At 44.6% G+C, this 23,650-nt stretch overlaps 1 protein-coding gene across 1 annotated transcript in view; it reads right to left on the bottom strand.

Annotated features, from left to right (window-relative positions):
- Positions 1-23,650, bottom strand: part of LOC307074209 (netrin receptor UNC5D-like) — a gene marked incomplete at both ends in the record, with an annotated part of 151,846 nt that overhangs the window by 54,243 nt on the left and 73,953 nt on the right. The window contains 3 exons of the mRNA XM_079734233.1: positions 3,829-3,932; positions 4,167-4,310; positions 16,143-16,340. Of these exons, the coding sequence (XP_079590359.1) occupies positions 3,829-3,932; positions 4,167-4,310; positions 16,143-16,340 (446 nt within the window). The remainder of the gene's footprint in view (positions 1-3,828; positions 3,933-4,166; positions 4,311-16,142; positions 16,341-23,650) is intronic.

Genomic DNA, 23,650 nt, shown 5'->3' with positions numbered 1-23,650 from the left:
GACTGTAGGCCCAAATCCACTGCCTCCGTTCAATGGAAGGCAAGTGGAAGTGACAGGAAGGTAATTACATACGTATGGTGAGATTGCCCGTGCTTTCCCTTGCTCCATTCATTTCAATCCTAACTGGGGGGTTTTATTAGTTCATACACCCCACCTTGTCCCCATCCGCTCTGCCTTCTCCAAATCTTACACACACACACACACACACACCACCCACCCCCATGTTGCGATGAGTTTCAAGAATCAGATCAACAAATCCAAGCCAATCTGAATGACACCAGGAGGGCACTCTGAACCATGTCAGGATGGGTCACAATCTTCTCTGTGTCCTTGGGGTGAAATCCCATCCCCCCACCTGTCTGAGGATAATGTTTGTGTTCATTAAATGATAATAAAAGTGCTTTGGGTGAACTTTGGGATGAATGGATTAATGATGAATCCCTTTAGAGTGCAAAACCCCATGGCTGGTAATGAGGGTTTAGTGGATGGAAACAGATTTTGTTTGTTTGTTTTTTCTTTCGGTTGGTGGTCATAGAGAAGGCTCATCGAGAGTATGAGAGCTCATTTTTTAACTAATTTGATTTGAGCATGATGATTACCTTCAAAATTTGCGTATTTAAAAACATACAACGGCATTGAATTCGTCCTCTTTGAAGCCACTTTGAAATGACCTATATAAATACAGTTGTCCTCCAGTAATATTGGATTTTGCTCATATCATATCTGTAAAGGAAAGAACACAGAGGGCGAGAGAGAGAGAGAGAGAGAGAGAGAGAGGGAGAGAGAGAGAGAGAGAGAGAGAGAGAGAGAGAGAGAGAGAGCTGCAATAATGAAAGCCTTAAAACTCTCCCTGCTGCCGCTATGATGGCACCTCCAACTATTTAACTGAATCATCACACTTGCTGGGGTCTAGTGTTTCATTCCGCTGCCATAAAAGGTGAAGTCAAGTCAGAGAGAATCCCCCATCTTTGGGTGTTTGTGCAAATGAATGAAAGAATTTGTGCGCTAGTAAAAAATAAATAAATAAAAAGGTGTTCGCTTCTGGCTAGAAAAAAAGAAATATTGAAAAACTAACATTTGGGAAAAAAGCTAACATTATAATATGTAAATGTGGTTCAGGCGACCGTTGTTGAGTTGAGCATTTGAACAACTGATCACAATGCTACAACAGATGCAAGATCCTGGAACAAAATAAGCAAAATAAGTCAGAATCTGCCGTGTCATGGGCTCAAACATAGTTTAGCAGTTAAACAATTTGCCCGATGCTGCAACAGATGCCAGAACCTGAACAAAAACACTAAACCTGTCTCTGAATGTAGATTACGCTGAATGACTGACACTACCATGGAGTGATTTAGCAGACACTTGTATCCAAAGCATGCTACAGACTGAACAATGTTGAGAATACATGTCAACTGTAGGTCAGGGTTAATGGCGTTTAAGGGTAGGCTGCCGATATAAAAGCCTGAAGCCTATAGCTGGGAGTGAAACAGCCACACCAATTGGACCCAACTGTTTTTGGCCCGTGACCCCTATTCAATTTCTGGAAATGTTTGTGACCCCAACTTAAACTGTTAAGACCACAGATTGTTTTTGCCTCCAAAAAACTATTATAATTTCTACATCCTGGTGAAGTTCATCGCATCGCTCTACGTGATTACTAAGTGATTAGAGGCAGTTTGCTCCTGGCTAGGAATCAATAGGCAGTTATTTCTTATAAATAGGAGGTTTATGAGATTAAAAAGTTTGGCTTAAATGGATCAGCAAAAGTCTCTACTTCTGCAATCCCCCGTGACCCCATGTGCATCTCAGGGGACCCAGAGTAGGGTCCAGACCCCAAGGTTGGGAACCACTGCTCTACACGATCCTGCCACAAAATATTGCATCTTCATCCTCTCTGACTGTATATTAAGGTTGCTGTTCCCCCTCTCTCCTCTGTCACAGAGCTGCCTGATACACTCCCACAGTATCCACATCTCGGACACCCTCAGACCAGTGTGGGCGGGGTGTTAGGGAAGGTACATTCACAAAGTCTGGATGTAAATATTATCCTGAGCATTGCTATGGCAATACCCAGAGAAGGGACATATTTGTTGTTGCATTATTTACTGAAAACATTGTCTTTGTTAACCTGAGTTTCTATGAATGATGCATGAGGTGTTGCACTATTGGGTGGTCGGGAAGGGGGGGGGGTTGTACACCAATACTCCATTTGTGCGTTGTGAATCTTTCATTACACACAGACACACACACAAACAAAAAGGTAGCAGTCTGATGGATCTTTAAGAACTTGTCCGGAGACAGATGGAGAGCTGGCTATATGAAGGAGCTCCGCGTGGAGCATTTTAATATTGTCTCTTTTTGTTTAATATTCCACACAGCAATCAATGCCAGTATTGTTTCCATAGAGAGAGAGAGAGAGAGAGAGAGAGAGAGAGAGAGAGAGAGAGAGAGAGAGAGAGAGAGAGTCAGACAGAGAAGAGGGACCGAGAGAGACACAGAGCGAGAGAGACAAAGAGTGAGACAGGGTCTAAGAGAGGAGAAATAAGTAGAGGGAATAAAAGAGCTAATGGTTGAGACTGAGGTGGACAAAATGAGAGAGAGAGGGAGAGAAAGTGAGAGATGAGGACAAGGGAAGGTAGTATGAAGGTAGCTGGGATCAGGAGAGAGACACACAAAGACCCATCTCTATATGCTTTTGTGACACGTCCTCTCTACTGCAAAACATTAAATACAAACAATGCTTGTGGTTTAGATATCGCTAACCGTATATTATTGACATATTACTATATTATTGATATATTACTATATAATTTATGTTGTACTATACTAATGTATTACTATATTGCTAATATATTGCTATTATTGATATCTTATTATATTACTGATATACTACTACATTACTGATATATTTCTATATAACTGATGTATTACTATACTTCTTATGTATTACTATATTAGTGATATATCGCTATTACTGATATATTACTATATTACTGATATATTACTACATTCAGTAGCGCGGTGCGGTGACCCTAAATTTCAGTGGGGCAGAAACTACTGCCGTATGACCATACCCAAAATGTATGTTTTTTTAATATGTAAATTTTGAACTACACTAAACAACTTTAAACAACTTTAATTAACTTTAAACTCAACACTGTTAATCACAGATTCTATGTCATTTTATGTCACCAGACCAAAAATAGTTGAAAAGCCTAGAGAAACTATTGATAGTTAATGTGACAATCACATTATTCAAAATAGACTTGGATGAATGATTTATTGAAAGGTAAAAAGGTTACATTGTACTTTTGAAGCTGATTGGTCTTAACTAACAGCAGAGTGGTGTGTGTGTGTGTGTGTGTGTGTGTGTGTGTGTGTGTGTGTGTGTGTGTGTGTGTGTGTGTGTGTGTGTGTGTGTGTGTGTGTGCAGGGGCGTAGGAATGAGTTTAACATTGGGGGGGACACATATCGGAAACCTGACAGATCCGGTATAATTTTTAGGTGGGACAAATGCGCCTGTCTCCGATATTGGAGGGGACACGTCCCCTCCGTCCCCCCCGGTTCCTACGCCCTTGTGTGTGTGTGTGTGTGTGTGTGTGTGTGTGTGTGTGTGTGTGTGTGTGTGTGTGTGTGTGTGTGTGTGTGTGTGTGTGTGTGTGCATGTGCGTGTGTATAACATTAGAAATAACATGGTGCTCAAACCGGTAAAAAAAAAGGAATTAAACCCTGCTTAGCTCCTGCTATTGATTTTATGTACACAATCATGTGAGAACACATGAGGTTGAAGTTCAGGGTGTAGGGTGTGCGGGGGAGGGGGCGTACCTCGGCCAATGGCACGCCCTCTGGGGGCCGGCAGTGCAGCACGATCATGCCCTTAAGAGGCACCTCGGTGCCCTGGGGGTCCTGCTCAAAGTCCTTCCTCAGGTCTGGAAGGAAACAGCAGAGCAGACCGGGTCACACACACAAACACCATTAAAAACATCAATAGCATTAACAAAACAGTCAGCCATTAAAACAAAGACAGACAGAACTTTAATAGCATTCAAACACACTGTACAAACTTTTAATCCAAAAAAACACATATGGCCGTGAACACACACACACACACACACACACACACACACACACACACACACACACACACACAGCCCCCCACTCACATGCGATGCGGACGCTGGCCTTGCGGCTCTTGGACGTCCCCAGGTGGCTCCAGGCGACACACAGACACCAGTAGTCCTCGGGCCCGTGGAAGTCCTCCACCTGCTGCCGCGACACGTTAATCAGGACCTCGCGGAACTTTACCCCTGGATGGAGAAGGAAGGAGACCGTGGTGACTGACGGGAGGGAGGCAGGACAGAGCCCGGCCGGAAGCCAATGACTGAAAGGGGGCGGAGTCACGCCTCGTTCTGTGACGAGAGATCTTCTACCGAAAACATTCACGGCATTAAGCAAACGCTTTTATCCAAAGTGACTTACACAAAGGACATTTATCAGAAGAAGGTGAAACAATATATCGCTGTCTGTACAGTAAGGAAGAGAAGAGGAACTTATTTGTGACCATCGGGAGGGACTGGAGCTTTGGGAGGAGGATTTGAAGAAGTGTGTTTCCAGGGACGCGGGAAGTCAGTCCGGGGGGGGTGCTGAGAGAGTCTATATAATGACGTCATAATAAATGCTGCGCAACATCCATTGTTTACAGAGACGAGATGACGGGTGACGTCAAATTCAGGGCTCCGCTCTGATAAACACTCTACTGGTGTGTAAAAAGACTAACTCTGCCAACTAGCCACTGTTATTCACAAACGTTAGCAAGTAAACAATGTGGAAATTAGAGTCAACTCGGCTGATACTGTGTTGAATTTCACACTCTAACAACATGCTGACAAGCTTTTGCGGTCCGGGATTATACACAGCGTTATAACAAGGATTCAGGAGGTTATTTCTAAAGGTTTACAAAGGAAAGTGACGATAAAAGAAAGCCTTAATTTTCATCCAGAGTTACGAGTTGTCTGATATGAGGAAAGTGACGGTTTCTCCATCAAGTGAACCGTCCGTCTTTGCTCTTTTTTTGCCAACCAGTCTGTCCAAAACAGTCTGCGCAGACATATGCTCCTTAGCTACTGCTTGTGACATAAGCGCATTAATTGGGGTCCTTTTCAGTGCCGCCAGCTTGCTTATGGCTTCTGTATGGAAACAAGATTTTTCATGCTCCCGAAACTTTTCACCTGCCTTCCGCCAATTGCCAAACCCTCCTTTAATGAAGTTGCCAGCATTAATTATCCCGTCTGCCCTGACAAGCTTTTTCTCTATTGCAGAGCAGCACACGAAGCATAACGCGGTGTCGGTTTCCCTCACATAGTGTAGCCACGTCCACTGGCCAAACCAACCAACCAACCTTAAATGACCGGCTAAAGTTCTCACTTGCCGATCGCCTGGCTGGGAAGTGAAACTCCTTTGGCTGGCAGGGCTCTTCACCAACAGAATAACTAGTTGTTGCGACTGCCGGCAGTTGCACGTTAGCCAAAGCCAAGATATTAGGCTTGACCAGAGGGCGGGTGCTAGCAATAGCACCATTGTTGCCTGCGCCGTCTTGCAGCAATAGCGTCTGTGAACATGAACTCTCTTCCTCAGGGGTGCTGAGACAGCGGGCTGCTGACAGGGAATCGGATGACCGGCTGGTGTTTTGATGAAGTTTTGCCTTCTTCGGGCCAAAAAAAAAATCTGGAATACATCTTTTCTGCGACATGCTGCACTTGTAGCAATTATTTGAATTTTCCCGCGGCGCATAGCATTGTTCTGCGTTGTGCGTCATAGCCTACGTCAGCCTACACAGACAATGTTCTAAATAAAATGAAATGATAATATGATAAATATAAAAAGGGTGGATGTCAATAATTTAATGAAAAATCATGTTGTATGATAAAATTATACTCAAAAAAAAAAAAAAATGATTTGTTCAGAAAACTTTCTCACTTGCAGTTACAGCCAGGGGCCGCCGGGGGGGGGGGGTTGCTGCAGCACCCCCACTTCCCGCATCCCTGTGTGTTTCTACAGTGGCCAGTCCACAGGCTTTAAAGACGCTTTAACAAACAATGTCAGTGTCTGGACAGGATGTTTAAGTGTAATTGTCTTTTCCACCAGGAGACCTTTACTAGCGCTGGCTGAGTTTGTGTTGCTCGCCAATTCGCCAATTACTACCCCCCCTCGGGGCGACATCGTTGGTCGAAACAAACACAGAGCAAAAGAAAGCAAAACTCCCTGTTCAACCTGATTTCAGCTGGCCTGCTATCAGATTCAAGAATATTAATCTAAATTCTAATTTATGAGAATGGACTCCTAGCATTTCCCTTACCAGTATGTTATCTATTTTTCTTCTTCACCCAAGCCGAGCTTGTGCAATCTTAAAAGCAACACGAAATCCAAGTGAGTCCCTGTTTTACCACATCAGCTGATACTTCTGCGTGTCATTTCCAGGGACTCCCTGCCCTCTAGCTCTCCCCGTGTGTTGGGGAGAGCTGGTCCGACTCTGGCACAGGATCAGGGGCCAATGGTTCTGAGTCTGCATCCCTGTCTACTTCACTCTCAGGGACCAGAGATAGGTGGGTAGCATTCCATGTGCGCCCATCCTCCAGTACGAAGGCACTAGAACCAGCTTTGCGCATCACTCTGGTAGGTCTCTGAAACTTAGACAGTCCCTTTTTCACATGGAAAGGTTTCTTCACTCTGACTAAACTTCCCTCTTTTATCTTTGGCACACGTGCTCCCCTTTACACATCAGTGTATGTTTTCGATGCCTGCTGTTTGGCAGAGACCCGACTGCGTAATTGTTCCTCCACTTGTCAGTGGATCAGGTTTGCGAGCAGGGCCAATGTCTACTTTGGTACGCATTGGTAGGTTGCACATAAGCTCATGTGGTGACACTCCTGTGGTGCCATGTGGAGTAGCACGGTAAGTGAGCAAAAAGTCCTGTACGAACCGCTTCCACGGTCTTTTCTCCTGTTCGGCAAAAAGCAATGTGTGGATAGTAGAGCGACACTTTCCTCTGTTTGATGTCTCTCGCTTCAAGGTACTCAGCAAACTCACCAGTTCTGTAGGGTTTCCAAACCGGGCAAACACAGTAGACAGAAAGGAAGTGATTGCTGCTGTTGTGATGGTAGCAGTGAAAGCGACCTCTGGCCACTTTGTGTAGTAGTCAATCAACGTCACTGCAAAGCGACAGTCCCAGCTGGCTGACTCAAACGGTCCCACAATATCCATGCCCACTTTCTGTCATGGAGCATCAGGTAGTGGGATGGGCTGGAGAGGAGCGGCATGTGTCTTGGCACTTTTGTCATTCAACCGGCATGGTACACATGCACGGATAGCCTCCTGCACAGACATGTCCATACCAGGCCACCAGTATAAGTCCCGCAGCATTTGTTTAGTGCGGACGATCCCCTGATGTGTCCCATGTGCCAAGTTCACCAGCTGCTTCCTTAAGGCCACTGGCACAAGTCGTCAGTGAGAGCCCGCCGTAGATAATCATATCTTGGATTGAGAGTTCATCTCTTGTGGCGAAATATGGTTTGAGCTCATCTGGTAGCGCCTTTGCTGTCTTACGCCAGCCCCTATGTAACTGCGTTCTAAGGGCTGTGAGCTCAGGACACGCCTCACATGCATCTGTTAACTTGTTCACTGAGAGAGCTTTGAGTTCTGGGTCCAACAGAGCAACTCTGGCTCTGTTACTGGCTCTGTATAGTCTTCTGCTGGGAGGGGTAGACGGGAAAAACATCAGCAACTTGATTTTGTGAGCCAGGAGGGTACTCCACGTCGTGCGTGAAGCACAAGAGTCTCGCAGACCAACGCACAATGCGCATACCAGCACGGCCCAGACCTTTTGTTGCGAGCAGTGTGGTCAAAGCCTGGTGGTCTGTGCATAGTGTGAATCTGGTACCCCATAAGAAAGTCCTCCATTTTCCGGCAGCCCACACACAGGCTAACGCCTCCTTTTCAATGATAGAATACTTGCGTTCTGCAGGGTTAAGTGTACGTGAGGCACATGAAACTGTGCGCTCTGTTCCATCTGTGTGTAGTTGTGTCAGTACCGGCCCCAAGCCATAGTCTGACATGTCTGTAGACACGAAGGTGGGGAGGCTGGGGTCGAAGACGGACAGCGCTGGGCTGTTCACAATACAATCCTAAACAGCCTCAAAGCTCTTCTTAGCTGCTGAAGTCCACTGAAATTTTGTCTCACACAGACATGCTTGCATGGGCTCCACGAGCGACGCATAGTTGTACACAAACTTCTGGTACCACGCTTTGAGCCCCGGGAATGAGCACAGTGCTGTAGCATCTGTCGGCCCCGGAGCCTCTGTGATGGCTTTGACGTGCTCTGTGAGTGGCTGTAGGCCCTGGGCAGAAATCGTGTGCCCAAGGAACCGCAGGTTGGACTGATTGAACTGGCATTTTTCCTCGTTTAGCTGGAGGCCGGTTTGCTTGATCGCGGCGGGCACCTTCTGTAAGTTGACGTCAGGTGCTGCCTTGACCTTTCCGTATATTATGACATGTCCAAATAAAACTGGACCCCCTTGCAGCCTTTCAGTACAAGCGACATCATCTTGGAGAACACACTTGGGGCTGAGCACAGTCCGTATGGTACACGTTTAAACCGGAACAGTCCATCATGCGTTATGAATGCAGTTAAGTCTCGGCTCTCCTCTGCCAAGAGCATCTGATGATAAGAGTTGGTGAGGTCTATTGTAGAAAACACTGTAGCACCACACATCTCGGAGAACAATTCCTCCACATGAGGAAGCGGGTAACTGTCCATCACTACCGCCTTGTTAGGCCCACGTAAGTCCATGCACAGCCTCACCGCACCGTTCTTCCGTCGCGTGACCACGATGGGTGAGACCCATGGAGATGCATCAATCCTCTCTATTACGTCCATCTGTAACAGTCTCTCGAGCTCCGTGTCGACGGCTTGTCTCACGGAGAGAGGAAGTCTCCGCAGTTTCTGTTGAATGGGCTGTACTGCTTAGTTGCCCTCCTTCATTTTCACCCGGTGGAGAAAGTCCTTAGCTAAGCCCAGTTTCACACAGGTCACTGGCCCAGTTTTGACCTCTGGAGCCGCAGGTGAGAGCACAGAATTTCCCACAATGCAAAGTCCAAGTGCCCTGAATACGTCCATTCCCAAGACAGCAGTACCTGCCTTTTCCACCACATATAATATAGCTGGTGCTGTAGTATTAGCATGCTGCACTGTAGCTGATAGACAGCCTAGTACTGGGATATCTGACTTTGTGTATGACACTAACTTCACATTTGGTTCAGTCAGGGCCACTTTACTGAAATGCTCTCGGTAGACAGGTTCAGGAATGATAGACACAGCGGCACCTGTATCTACCACTAGTTCTACTGGACAAGAAGCTGACTTTGCATTAATAGTCACATCACACGTTATTTTCTGAGCTGGCCTATTTTGATAAATTCCCAGTACCCTAACTACACTTAAAGTTCTGGCTGGCCTTTCAGAAGACTTACATACCTTTGCAAAGTGTCCCATTTTATTGCATTTCCGCGCAGGGCAGTCAGAAGCATTTGCAAGATGAGTAGATGACCCACACCTAAAACATTGGACCTGTCTTGGTGTGGCCTTTGTAGGCACAGCCTGGTGGTTGTTCATCCCTCTGCCTTTGAATGGACGTTTAGGCTTCGCCGTCACCGCTTGCACCGGAGCCCGCGCATCTGGACCCAGCGTTCGCGCATATCCAATTGCGGATTCCACTTGGACTGCGATTTTCAACGTTTACTCTAGTGTCAAGTTTGCATCACTTTGCACCAACAGTCTGTCGCGCACTTTAGCGCAGCTTGCATGCTCAATAATCTGATCACGTATCATTTCGTCTCTGTTACCTTCAAATCCGCACTTTGTGGCTAGCTCGCGCAGAGCGGCAACATACTCTGTAATAGTCTCCTCCGTTTTCTTCGTCTGAACTTGTGACGTTCCACCACAACGTTTATTGCAAGAATGAAGTGTGCACGCAGTGCATCCATTGCTTCTTTGTAGGACGCACCTGCGTCTGCAAGTTTGTAAATCACACGCTGGCCCTCTGTACCCAGACAATGTAAGAGGATTGCACGTAACCTTGTGTCTGGCCAGTCGTCCCCCTCCGTGTGTATGGCTAGTAGATAGTTCTCAAACATCTTAGCCCAAGTGTTGAACGGAATTGTAAGTTGTCCGGCAACCGGCAGAAAATAACGCAGGTAGAGGTACGGTATTCATCATCCTCATCGCCAATTTGTTCTATACTAAACTTGTACTTGTTAATATAATGGAATAAAGAACGAGACGGGCACTGTAGGTTCACTCAACGAGTAGTACACTCAACATCACATTACACAGTCTCAGTATAACACTAGGTAAGTGCGCCATCTGGTGGTGTAGTGGAGTAACAGGAATAGCACATAATAAGACTGAATACACAACAATCTCTTAAAGCGCTGCCGACTCATTACCATAGAAATCCCAGGAAAAGGAGAAGAATGCTAATTGCACCGCGCAGCCATTAACCTAATTGTTTTTCTCTCAGAAGCACGTGATACACTTGACTCGACTAGTTTCATATGAAAAGACCCAACTCATTTAATCGGGTTTTGATATTATTCCGTATATTGTCAATCCCCCCTCTTAAAATGGTACAGGGAGCAAGTGATGAACGGCTGGTTGTGAGGTCAGAACAGAATAAGCCTTTTAACATATGACTGACCTAGAAGTGTGTTGGGACTTGTCCTTTTAGGGGGAGCGGGCCCTGTCTCTAACTCTGGGATTACCAACACTGAGTTATGAATGTACCAATAGCTTTATGTTCTACATGAATATGAATGCTAGAGGTCACAGGAAATAATGTGCCATCTTTTAGTAATTTGTATGTGTGTGTGTGTGTGCGTGTGTGTGTGTGTGTGTGTGTGTGCGTGTGTGTGTGTGTGTGTGTGTGTGTGTGTGTGTGTGTGTGAAACAACCAAGGTGTAGACTAGACAAAGACAGGCAGAAGTTCCTCCTCTGACCAATGCTTTCCTGAGTGAAGGGCAGGTTGAATACGCCAATCAAAGAGGAAGAACAGGACAAAAACAAGCTGTGTTACCTTCAAACATCCTGTCTCTCAACACAAAAAAAGAGAATCATTTCCCCAAGAAAATTCAATGCAACACAAAAAAAAAGAGAAAGAAGAAGTCTAGGAGGAATCTCAACCATCTCGTATTTTCTTTGGTTGATCCGAAGAAAATACATCTTTATATCTTTCTCCATCTCTTTCTCCCCAGGTTGTTTTGGTTCTGATTCTGCAAACACACACACACACACACACACACACACACACACACACACATACACACACACACACACAGACTCCCCGTCTCCTCCGGTCCACTCAGGGCTTGGGGTGGGGGATTGCTCTGGGAGCGTTGGATGTAATCGAAGCGCCCAGCGGTGGACTCCCACGAGCCACGACTCCTCTCCCCTCCACTCCTCCTCCTCTTTCGCCTTATCTCTCCTCTACCCCCCGTTCAGCCCTCCTTCCCCTTCTATCTCTCCATTAAAATACTCTGCAAGAGCCGCCACTCCCCCCCCCCCCCCCTCCCACCCAGCCTCTTTCCTCCTCCTCCTCCTCTCCTCCTATCTCTCCATCCGAGTATCAACTTTTCGGTGGTGGGTGGATGCCTGAACGCCCTCCCCCCCCAAAAGAAAAGGCGCTTGTGTTGAGCCTCACCATCCCAACACTCCCTCTCATCGCGGCGCCGTGAAACGAGGACTTCACCCAGAATATCCTCCCTTTGGCTCGTGAGATCTCACTTCTAACCTCGTGACTCTAATGTTGTTTGTCGTCTTAGTCGTTTACTCTGTACATTTGGAATAAGTGCTTTGATAAACTGCACTTCAAGCTAAGACGGGCTATTTTTGTACCGCTTGTCAACTTTTTTCCTGAACTTGAGTCCCCTCGGACGGTATAGGCTTTAGTCCAAAGTCCCTCTATGACTTTACTCTTCTTCCTAAAATCATCCATAAAAATGTATTAGCGGCAGTCGGTTTCCAGTGTGTGTGTGTGTGTGTGTGTGTGTGTGTCGAACAAGTCTGCTGGCATCAAAGGGCTTACCAATTTAACAAGGATAAGGAAATATAATCGACAGTATTGTATTTGGAAAACACATCCATATTGACCTTTTGATCATGCAGATCATGTACCAAATAAAACTCACATTTAATTTGGTGGGATTGTTTTGATACTACTATCCTTTATAAATAGTCTCAAATATGTAAATCATGAAAGCGCCTGGTAACACAGCACAGGTTTCAATTGGGCTTTCTTTTCGGGGATTTCAAAACACACCAGCGTTTTCAACCACGATCCAGCATCCAAGGTTTACGTCGTCACACATGTCGAAATAGCCTGCCAGTGGCACTTCATCCTCATCCACTCTATTCTGCATTTCTTTTAGTCTCAACTAAAACAAAGGACCATGACTCAAATACAATCAATGTTTGAAGTTGATATAAGCAGACAATCTTCTTTCTAAAGAGTTGTTATGTTTGATGACGATTGACAAAAATTGTGTGTGTGGCGTCCTTTGTTCAGCTTCGACAACTACAAAGCAACACAATATCACATGTGACCTTTTTGCATATCTGATCACAAGCAGCATACGCAGCATTTCCAGTGTGTCAAACTCCATATATTTTAACTTTTTTGACTTTATTCACAATACAATACTCAACAATCTGACTTCATAAGCTCATAACTTATAACTTATTCCCAATATCACAAAACAAAATTATTCATAAGGTCATAACATAACTTTATTACCAGTATGATAGGAGCGGTTTGACTTGTAAAACAACAGTATGACCCAAGTTGAGAAGGCTTGTTGTGGAATAACAAAAGCACGATTATACTCTGGTTATATTGATATATCTGTTGGGACAGTACACTATGCAGGGCATTATTTATGTTTATAACCAGGAGATGTTTGAGCATTCATTCATTGGATCATTTTTCATGGCTAACAATGTTGATCCTACAATCCATCCCCAGTACCCCCTGGGCTGAGAAACGATAGCAAGATCAACGACACAAGCGTAACCGCAGCAACAACCGTCAATACGTTGATCGGATGCACACAGACAATAATTGCAGCCGCATTTCCCAGTGCAAACTCATTATATACGCGAATAATGATGAATGATTTATCAATACAAACCATGTTTTGTGTGTGTTGAGCGTGAGCAGGGGATACCCTGGTAGTGACTCACAGAATGATTCAAACGACACGTGCTGGCTTTGACTCACCGTTACCACACAAACACCAACTATAGCATACCATATAGAGCCATGACACAGCAGGAACCGTGCCCAAACAATATGTTTTGTTGTTTGTTTTCTTTCTATTTCAGTGTGGCTTTTACAGAGCTCCTGAGCAGCAATGTGAGCCAAACTAGAAGCAAATACAAGTTTTTTGACAACATCATGTAGAAAATCCCACAGCATGTCCGGCAAGCAAAGCCTGGTAGACATGATGCAAAGCAGCCCCATAGGGGTTTTTACTACAACATGGCAACCAGTACATTAAGCAGAAGAGAAAACAGAATGTTTGCTCGGCTTGCTTTGGTGGAAAACAAACAGAGCCAAACAGAGCTTAGCAAAGTCAAAGTGGGAAGGAAATAACAACAGGGAGCTATATCTAAGCAAATGTTTGAACAAACTAGGCTGAGTAATTGCTAAGTATGCTAGGACTCACATGTATTTTTTAAAGCAACATATCTCTTGTTTATGACACAAATTCTGGCCTGGTGGCAAACATTGACTTAGCATCAATCAGTGCTTTTATTTGTTAAATTTGTTCTCTTATCTGCCGCGAAATTAATGAACTGTTGTATTCCAACCATCAGATTCAAATCTAAAATCTAAAAATGAAATGATTGACTACACCAGTGGTGAAATAATTTAATTAATTTAAATTCCATCATCTAAGGTTTTGGTAAGTGTGTTTGTGATTGTGTGAGATTTTGTGAATGTCAACTATAACTTGAACACCACACAGAAGGCCAACCGTTGCCTTCTGGGTAATGGAGGAATATCCAGCTGCTACGGCTTTGAAGCTCCCGTCTCCTCCTAATCCAACGTCTTGGGAGTAATATGGTGGTGGTGAATTCATCAATAGCATGAATAAGAGGATGGCCACTACTCATCCTAACCACACTGCACAAGCTCATTAAAAGAGGTGTGTGGACTTCAGGATGCGTTATATGTCCATAGACTTATAGAGTAAGCATCTTTCTCCATCCGCACATGTTACTGTTTCATCATAATAATACAGAGGATATGAATGATGAATGCATTAATGAGGATGATACATTAACAAATACAGGTTAGGGATGGGCTGTGACAGCACTATCTGTTTCTGTATGTGTTCGACCATCAGTATTAGAACAATAAATAACTGTATAGCTGGATTTGTGTTCAGGTAAAACCACTAATAACAGGGTCTTAAGCGGACATGGTTTCTATGTATAAGAAATATAATATATTCTACTCTAAATATTATTATTCTTGGAGTAATCACACCCTCCCAGTCATTTTTCTCTCCAAACTCTTACAATAAGGAACTATTTCCTGGACTTTTTATAATAAATTATTGATTTATTTATATATACTAGTATTGTTTTGTGCATTTTCGATTTTCATTAGTCATTAAATTGAGCCTCCTTTTGTGTTTGAATATATAAACAAATTCTGTATACACACACAAATAGCAGTTTCAATACAAAACAGATCCCAACAGTTTGTGTAAGGCTAAATTCATGAGAATGCAGCCATTTGGCCTGTTTTGCTATTACCCAGTGAACATTGTAATACTTCCATGCTGAAGGTTAACGACAATATGTGGGGGCGACGATGGCAATGTGGTGGTTATTAACCAATAATCCAAACTTTTAAATAATGTATGTTCATTACATTATGATGTACTAAGGTAGCAATTTATTTTGTATACGTTTATAATCAAGCAATGCATATGGAATTGGCAATGACTTCAAGATCTCATGGACTATCATCTATTTTTAATAACATGTCAGGAAATAAATGATGACTTTTGTAGCTTTCTATTTGAGCCATAAATAATCCTCCATTTATTCATGATAGTTATTTTTATAAATTTTGCATTAGATGTTAGGGTAACATGATAAAATAATGTCATTTCGCAAATAGTATGTTTTACAGTACTATCAAGTGTTACCCTTTACGGAAACAGGTACATTATTGTGCTGCATGAGCTCTTAAAAATTAGTATTTTTTACAAACACATAAAGAGTTGTGAATTAAAAAAAACAAATATGAGGCTGGTGACTACATATCTCTACATTCTCTGTTTTACAACCAGCCCATTAATTGGCCCAATCTGTGCAAATATATCCTATAGTAGCTGCAGATGGGATCAGAAAGTGCTGAATAAATTAAAATAAAAAAATGAATAGATTTTGGCACTTCAACTTCTTCCTTATATTCAGTCCTCTGGCATGCCAGTCCAGTAAAAAGATCCAGCTCTCAATGTCTGCCCCATCTGTCCCAGAGGAGGGTGAGAGGAGGCGAGAGAGAGTTATAGAGAGGGCGAGGGGGAGAGAGAGAGGGAGCGAGGGAGAGTGAGAGAAAGAGAGAGAGAGAAGTAGAGAGCGAGAGCGTTGGTGACTGGTGATAAGGAGATAGATGGGAGCGGGTCTATAAGCGACCGGGCCAGTGAAGACGTAGAGACCGGGTCTCGGCCGCTAACAGGAGATAGCCATCAGGGCCGTTTGTCACGGCTGTCACATTAACAATTAAGAACGCTATTTTGAGACAACACGGGTTGTCCAGTACACTTTGTATCCAGTATTTGTGTGTGTGTGTGTGTGTGTATATCTGAGTGAGTAAGTGAGTTTATGAGCGTGTGACTGAGTGTGTGCGTGCGTGGTGCGAGTAAATGAGGGAGTTCATTAGTGTGTGTGAGTTTATGAGTGAGTGTATCAGTGAGTGAGTGAGGGAGTTCGTTAGTGTGTGACTGAGTGTGTGCGTGCGTGCGTGGTGCGTGATTGCGTGTGTGCGTGCGTGTGTGCGGGGTGTGCTCCGTACCGGTGCCCAGGTCGGTGTGCTCCTGGGCCAGGTGCTGGCTCTGATGGACCCATTCCCCGTTGCACTTGAAGAAGATCTGCAGCGCGGGCTGGGCCCGGCAGCGCAGCTTGATGGGGTTGCTCTTGATGATGTAGGCGTCGTCGGGCTCCTGCAGGAAGCGGGGGAGGGTCCCGGACTGGAGGGCCTCGCCCCTGGACCCTGGGACACACACACAGGCACACGGTCACTACATACATCTATACACAAGGTCCCAGTGCCTTTACCTGGACATTACAGTTGTGTTACTCGAGTCTATGTCATTTTGGGTTTGTTTGATATCCCGGCTCATTACTCCCCTTCAAATTAAAAATGTACAAATATATCAAATAAATGAATACATTCATTAATAAATATTAATAATAGATGGTTGGGGGGACATTTTATTCTCAATTATTTAGTATTTACATCACAGAAATTACTCCGAGACAGCCAAATCCATACAATTCAAACTTCACAAAAACTGTTCTTCTACTACTCTGGACAAACATGAACACACACACACACACACACACACACACACACACACACACACACACACACACACACACACACACACACACACACACACACACACACACACAAACACACATACAAAAACAGACACAAACACACAACATCATGACCAACCACTCCAGAAAATAAGCAGCTGTAACTTCCCACCGAGAGGAGGAAAGTTAATGACATTTTTTCTGCGATTGAGGTAACCATTCTCATATTGCAAGTCCAACCCAACCAAAGAGCCACTCTGCCATCTCCCAGCGTGCGCTTGTGTCTTCTGATTGGTATTCCTGACACGTGATTGGATCCCGTGGAGGTGTGGAGGTGATTACACACTGTATTTAAATCCCTGAGGATAACAGGGGAAACCTGTCCACGGTTAGTGTGAAGCCTTCAGAAGGCCAGGTAGCTGTGTCCAACCCCACCAGGATTACAGAGCTCACTCCCTTCCACCTCCCCCTCTCCCTCTCCATCTCTCTACCCCCCCATCCCCCCCCCCCCCCTCTTAACCCCTCTCCTCAGCTTCCTACCCTGTCCATCCCTCTCTCTCTCTCTCTCTCTCTGGATCGATCTAATCCTTCTCCCGCTCCTGAAGGATATTCTAGATTGAGGGGAGGAGATAAAATGTGTATGTGTGTGTTTCTTTATGTGTGTGTACATTTGTGTATGTGCATGCATGCATGTGTTTGTGTTTGTGTGTGTGTGTGTGTGTGTGTGTGTGTGTGTGTGTCTGTGTGTGTGTGTATGTGTGTGTGCGTCTGTGTGTGTGTGTGTGTGTGTGTGTGTGTGTGTGTGTGTGTGTGTGTGAGGGCCTGTCAGTGTCTATCCTTCTGGGGAGTGCTTACTTATGTGTGTGTGTGTGTGTGTGTGCTTGTGTAGTTCTGTGTGTGTGTGTGCATGTGTATGTGTGGGTCCGTGCAAGTGTGGGTGAGTGCATGTATGGGTGTGTGTGTGTGTGTGTGTGTGGTTGCGCATGCTGGGTCTGCGTTGATGTGTGTCTGTGTTTGCGTCTATGTGTGCTTTTGTGTGCGTGTGTGGGTGTGCATGCATGTGTGACGTGCAGCGCCGCTGTAGATCACACTGCTTTGCACCCTGTTGTGCCTCGTCCCACACTGCGGCACGCTCCCATTCACTCCCTTTTTGCTCCGGAGCCCCAACAACGAGACACGCTTTTAATTTGAAAGCGCCTAGCTGCAGGCGACTCCTTGGCCTGGTACAGAGTGCCTCCATTTGTTCAGCGCCGGGTGCAGTGAGATGGCATGTTTATGTTTGGTTAAACGCGAAGCAGAGACGTGCTATTTCTTCAGATTCTTCGTTCTTTCTTCGATTCACCTGACCCAACCCTCCGGATAGTGGTGTTCCGTGCACTCCGTGGTTTCCACGGTGATCTACGACCACTGGGTCAACACCGCAATATCACAATTGACCCATAGATACATCCTGCCAGTTGGGTGGAAAAACAAGATGTCACTGCCATAGGGCTGAGTGATAGCTCTATCAGAAACACACACACACTCTATCAGGGACGCACACACACTCTATCAGGAACACACACACACACACACACACACACACACACACACACACACACACACACACACACACACCCACACACACACACACACACACACACCCACACACACACACACAATCACACACTATAAGGAGCATACACACACCCACACCCACACCCCACACACCCCCCCCCCCCCCACACTCACACACACGCTTTTATTGTTTGGGAGGAAGAACGTTGAAGCAGGTGTAGCAAATATTATTTACCTGTGAAAAAAATTTGCAGGTGCTTAATAAATACATCCACAGTTTTTAATAAAATCCTTTAAAAAAAAGCCAGTAATTCATTTCAAAGCAGAGAAGTAGTTTAACTTGACAACGCCCGGAAAAGCAGCGAATGCGATTTCAATTATTCAGCATAGACACGAAACAGCAATCTAGCAGATCACTGATCTCTGACGCACTGCACAGTTGATCTGGGCATATTGTTCAGTCAGCTTCTATGCATCTCATACACTACGTCAGTAACAGGCACGCATAAATACTAGTACAAGGACAGAGGGGGGGAGAGACAGAGAAAGAGAGAGAGAGAGAGAGAGAGAGATAAGACTATTAACGTTAAGAGACCGGCCAATCATAGATCGTGACGTTGCACTAATGAAAACTCAATTTTGAGAGTACAGCTCATTTTCCAGATCATCACTTCATTTGGAGGGACTGTTCTATCGAATAACGATCAGAAGGGCTGGAATCTCCCATGATATTCATAACCTCTAATCGCATCTACTTTTGTCTGTCGACAAGTTATTTCCATATCCCATTCCCTATTGTATTAAGAGCCACTAATACCACAACTGAGCAACACCCCCTCCACCATTAACCCTAACCAAGGTTCTGTACAGGTTGCCAGGTTGGCAAACTGTATAGATAATCTGTTAATCACAATGAATGAACACAATATTAAGGAAGATAAACGTATTTATAATTTTTTGTCATGGTAAATCAGCCCCCTCCCCCACCCCGGCCCTAAAGACAACACGGGATGATAAGCACTGGGTAGTAACCAGGCAGGAGGCAGCTGCTAACGCAAAACAAACAACCTCCCAAATGTACTAATGAATTCTCTGTATTGTTAACTAAGAAGCAGCAGAACACTTATTTGTTAATCAACGATACACGAGCATTGTTGACATTTTGTCAGCAGGGATAAAAACAACAACCACTACCCTCTGCTCTGCTGCCTATGCAAAGGAGGAGTGTGATAGCGTGTGTGTGTGTGTGTGTGTGTGATGCTGTGTGTGTGTTTGTTTGTGTGATGGCGTGTGTGTATTTGTGTGTTTTTGATGGCGTGTGATGGCGTATGTGGTTTGTATGATGGTGTTTGTATGTGCTTGCATGTGTATGTATGGGTGATGGTGTGTATGTGTGTGTGTGTATGTGTGTGTGTGTGTGTGTGTGTGTGTGTGTGTGCGTATGTGATGGCGTGTGTGTGCATTGGAGGATGAGGACGCGAGTCATCGCGGCATCTCTCCGTTTTATCCGAATGCAAGCAAGAGTCTATTTGTATGAATACACAACATAAATAGAGTCTGGCAATAGTCAACAGTCCATTAATTAAAGCGGCTGATGTCAAGGTATGGTTTAGTGTCTGTAGTTGTGGGTGGAGGCGCACACGGTGCTCGCGGCAGCAGATGGCGCGGAGGTGAGTGGAGCAGAGCAGAGGATCTGGGGGTGGAGGGAGAGATTTTGTTGTGTTTGGAGAGAGCAGATGAAGGGTGGGTGTTGGAGATAGCGAGGAAGGCACAGAGGGAGCATCTGTTTAGATCAACCAAATGTGAACCATAATGACTTGTCCCAGAGCGATTAAAAAAACAACAACGAGGACAGAAGTTATTATTCATATTCCAACGAGCATGGAGACGACCGACTTATCACCAGTTTGAGAATTGTCCCCAATCTAAAGACCATCCCTATACACGCACACACACTCATACACACACTTATACACGCACTTACACTGCACTTTAGTACACTACTACTAAGCTGCGATTTAATGCTGGATTCTATGCAGGAAAACAGGATACAACACGATAATTAACACTATGCGCTCCTGATTGTGGCCAAGACATTATGTCCAATGAGGTCTTTAAGCTCCATAGCGGTGTATGTTATGAAATAACAGTTGCTTACTACTACAGTTCTGAAATACCAATTGCTTACCAACGCCCCCAGCCCATCTCCCGCCATTTCCCAGTGCCCCCCCGGAGCACGTCTGTGAGGGACATCAAAGGAACTGTAGAAATGGCAGAACAAACTTCTCAGTTCATTCTCCCTCCAAACACGAGACCTCATCCAGGCCACACGCCCACACGGGCGTCTCTCGTCAAAGAACACACACAGCTGAGAGAAGAGCTGAGAGCATGGCCACCAAAGACAGACATGTCAGTGTGTGTGTCTGTGTGAAGTTTTTGCTGTGACCCTTTGGTCTATCATCTGAGGTTGTGCTTATGTGTACACACACACACACACACACGGACACACATGCAGTGCACACACACACACACACACACACACACACACACACACACACACACACACACACACTCACACACACACACACAAACACACACACACACACGCGCGCACAAACACACACAGTAAGCACGCACACTCCAGTTGCACACTTCCAATAATTTATAGAAATATATGAAGGGAAACTGATCTATGATATATGTCATTTCAAATTAGGGGGAATTTAAATTTGGATGACTTTATATATACCTCCTCCGACTCCCCCAGCCCCACCACCATCACCACCATCACACACATGAACATGGGGTGTGTTTTCTTGAATGTAGTTGATGTTGGCTGCAGATGAAGGAGGGGGAGTGGATGTAGGTCGACCAGCGACTGGCAGGGGGGTGGACGCCTCGGGGGGCGGGGTTCTGGGGACCCGCGGCTATATTAAAGGAGAGGAGGTGGAAGGAGGTCATATAAACCAGACTGGAGCCATCTGGGGGCCGGTCACTCTGCTCAGGGATTCAGAAGAGGGATTCCTGGTCGGTGGGGGGGCTTTACGTCCCCGCTGGTTAGAAGGAGCAGCCAGAGGGGCTCTGGCTGTGGAGATAAACCACCGCTTAGCCGTTGTGGAAAACGTCATTCATTATGGCAGCTTATTGTAGCGCTAGAATTTTAAAAATAAAGTATTTTCTCCACTTCCTTTTTTAAACTTTGCCAAGAATGAATTGTATTTTTGGTGGATTTGCGATGCTTGGATGTGAAGTTTGGAGGTTGCTGAATCGCCTTGCTGAAGCGGGTAGCCTACCATAACGCTACTTCTATAGGGCTTGTACATCAGAATGCTCATGAAAACTTTGCTTTGCCACATCTCGTATGAGAACCATTGTGGCAGATCCAAACACTACAATGTCAACAATGTGTCCCCATAATGACAAATCATTTCATGATCATTGACCAAAATAACATTACTCGTCATTCATTGTCATTGTGATGTGATGTTGTGACGCTACGACAAGCCCAATTATTGTGATCTTAAAGACCTTTCTAGGTCATCAGCAAACGGCTTAAACAATCAAGATTTTACTTTTCACGACGATGAAACATTTATTATTTTATTATCCATGGATGAGCTCGTATTTCATCACACATCTTCAAAAACAGTCCACCTGCTTGTAAACAAAGCTACTGAGCATTGTGCGTATATGTGTGTTGTTTTTTTATTTGATATATGTGTGTTTGGATGTTTATGTGTCTGCTTATATGTGTCTGCATATGTGTAGGTTTGTTTTTTAATTGTGTGCATGTGTGATGGGATGTTTACGTGTCCGTGGAGGTAGAGGTGTCCTGTAGGTGTGATACCTAGAATTATACCGTACGCGTCTGCGTATATATGCTTGTGTGTGTGTCTGTGTGTGTGTGTATGTGTGTCGCCTAGGTAACACCCAGACGGGGTCTCCATTTGTGTTGTGACAGCCTGTCAGCCCTGGTCCCGGCTGGTGGGGGAAGAGGGCTCTCCCTCTGCTCCGACGATAATCAAAGAGTAAACACGCCCAAGTAAAAGTGGGTTACCTGAGATGTCAACCTTATAACAAAGAGGAAGTACACTCTCTCTCTCTCTCTCTCTCTCTCTCTCTCTCTCTCTCTCTCTCTCTCTCTCTCTCTCTCTCTCTCTTTCTCTCTCTCTCTCTCTCTCTTTCTCAAAGCTCTACCCGTCAACCTTCACACTAAAACACTACACAACACAAAAAATCAAGCTGCACTAGAATACCTTTGGAAAGCCACCTATATTTACATTTCCGGGCGACTTTGACACTTTTCACACATTTATCCCATCTAATATTTAGCTGTTGAGTGCCTCACCCCACCAACACCGAATAAAGACGAGCTAAAGAGAAAAAAGGTGCAACATTTAGCTTTTAGCTTTAAGTAAGTTGGGGGGGGATAAACATCATGCGGTGACAGCTACGGTGCAATGCTAATGCCCATCACTGTATGTAAGTGTTAGCTACAGTGTCTGATGGTTAGCTTGACAAAAAGGATAGGCAGACGAGAGCTAAGTCCCCGCGGACCGGTAATACACGGCTTCACGGCTTTTGGCTTGGTCTCAGTGGCTAGGCAAAGCAATCTGAGATATCGATTTAAAGGATGGCAGCTGGCTTATCTGGGATACAAATTGTATGGGTCATAGTTGTGTGCATTTAATACACCTTGGTTTCCTCCCTACACGTATGTCAAGCAATGGATTCACACACACACACACACACACACGCACGCACGCACGCACGCACGCACGCACGCACGCACGCACGCACGCACACACACACACACACACACACACACACGTGTTTTGTTAAATAAAGCATAATTTTACTAGCAGAATAACAGAGTATCAACTAAATTACTTACTTAATGCTTATGCATTTTTTATCTAGCCTTTTGATTCATTCTGAGGGCAAAACATGAGAGATGGGCTCAAAACAACAACAGCCTGATTAAAACAATTGTCTATGATACGCATTCTGTGAGTACAACCACATGCCCACAACCTGACACACTTTTAACATACTACCGTTCATATTCACTTCAGGATCTCGTTTCCTGGGTTTACGCTGTGAACACATGTGTTATGATTAACAAATGGAACTCTATTATTAAACACATTGATGAATAAATTGTGGCAAGTATGGCTCTTAAGAAGGTTTACAATCCATTAAGGTTAATCCATTTATGCATTTTGGCATTTTCATAATAGCATGTCTTTCATCATTTCTATATTAATGTATGTATTTTAGACTTATGATGCAAATGGTGTATAATGGGGCTGATATCATCGCTAAATCATCATTATCCGCCAATGTTTTTATAAAAAATTGTATTAATTCTTAAAGTAACTCCTCTACTAGAGGATAAAAGGATGTGAGGTTTTGAGTTTAGCT

The sequence above is a fragment of the Pollachius pollachius genome, assembly GCF_949987615.1.
Source record: "Pollachius pollachius genome assembly, chromosome: 4".
Lineage (NCBI taxonomy): Eukaryota > Metazoa > Chordata > Actinopteri > Gadiformes > Gadidae > Pollachius > Pollachius pollachius.
This window is presented reverse-complemented; position numbering and strand designations above follow the sequence as displayed.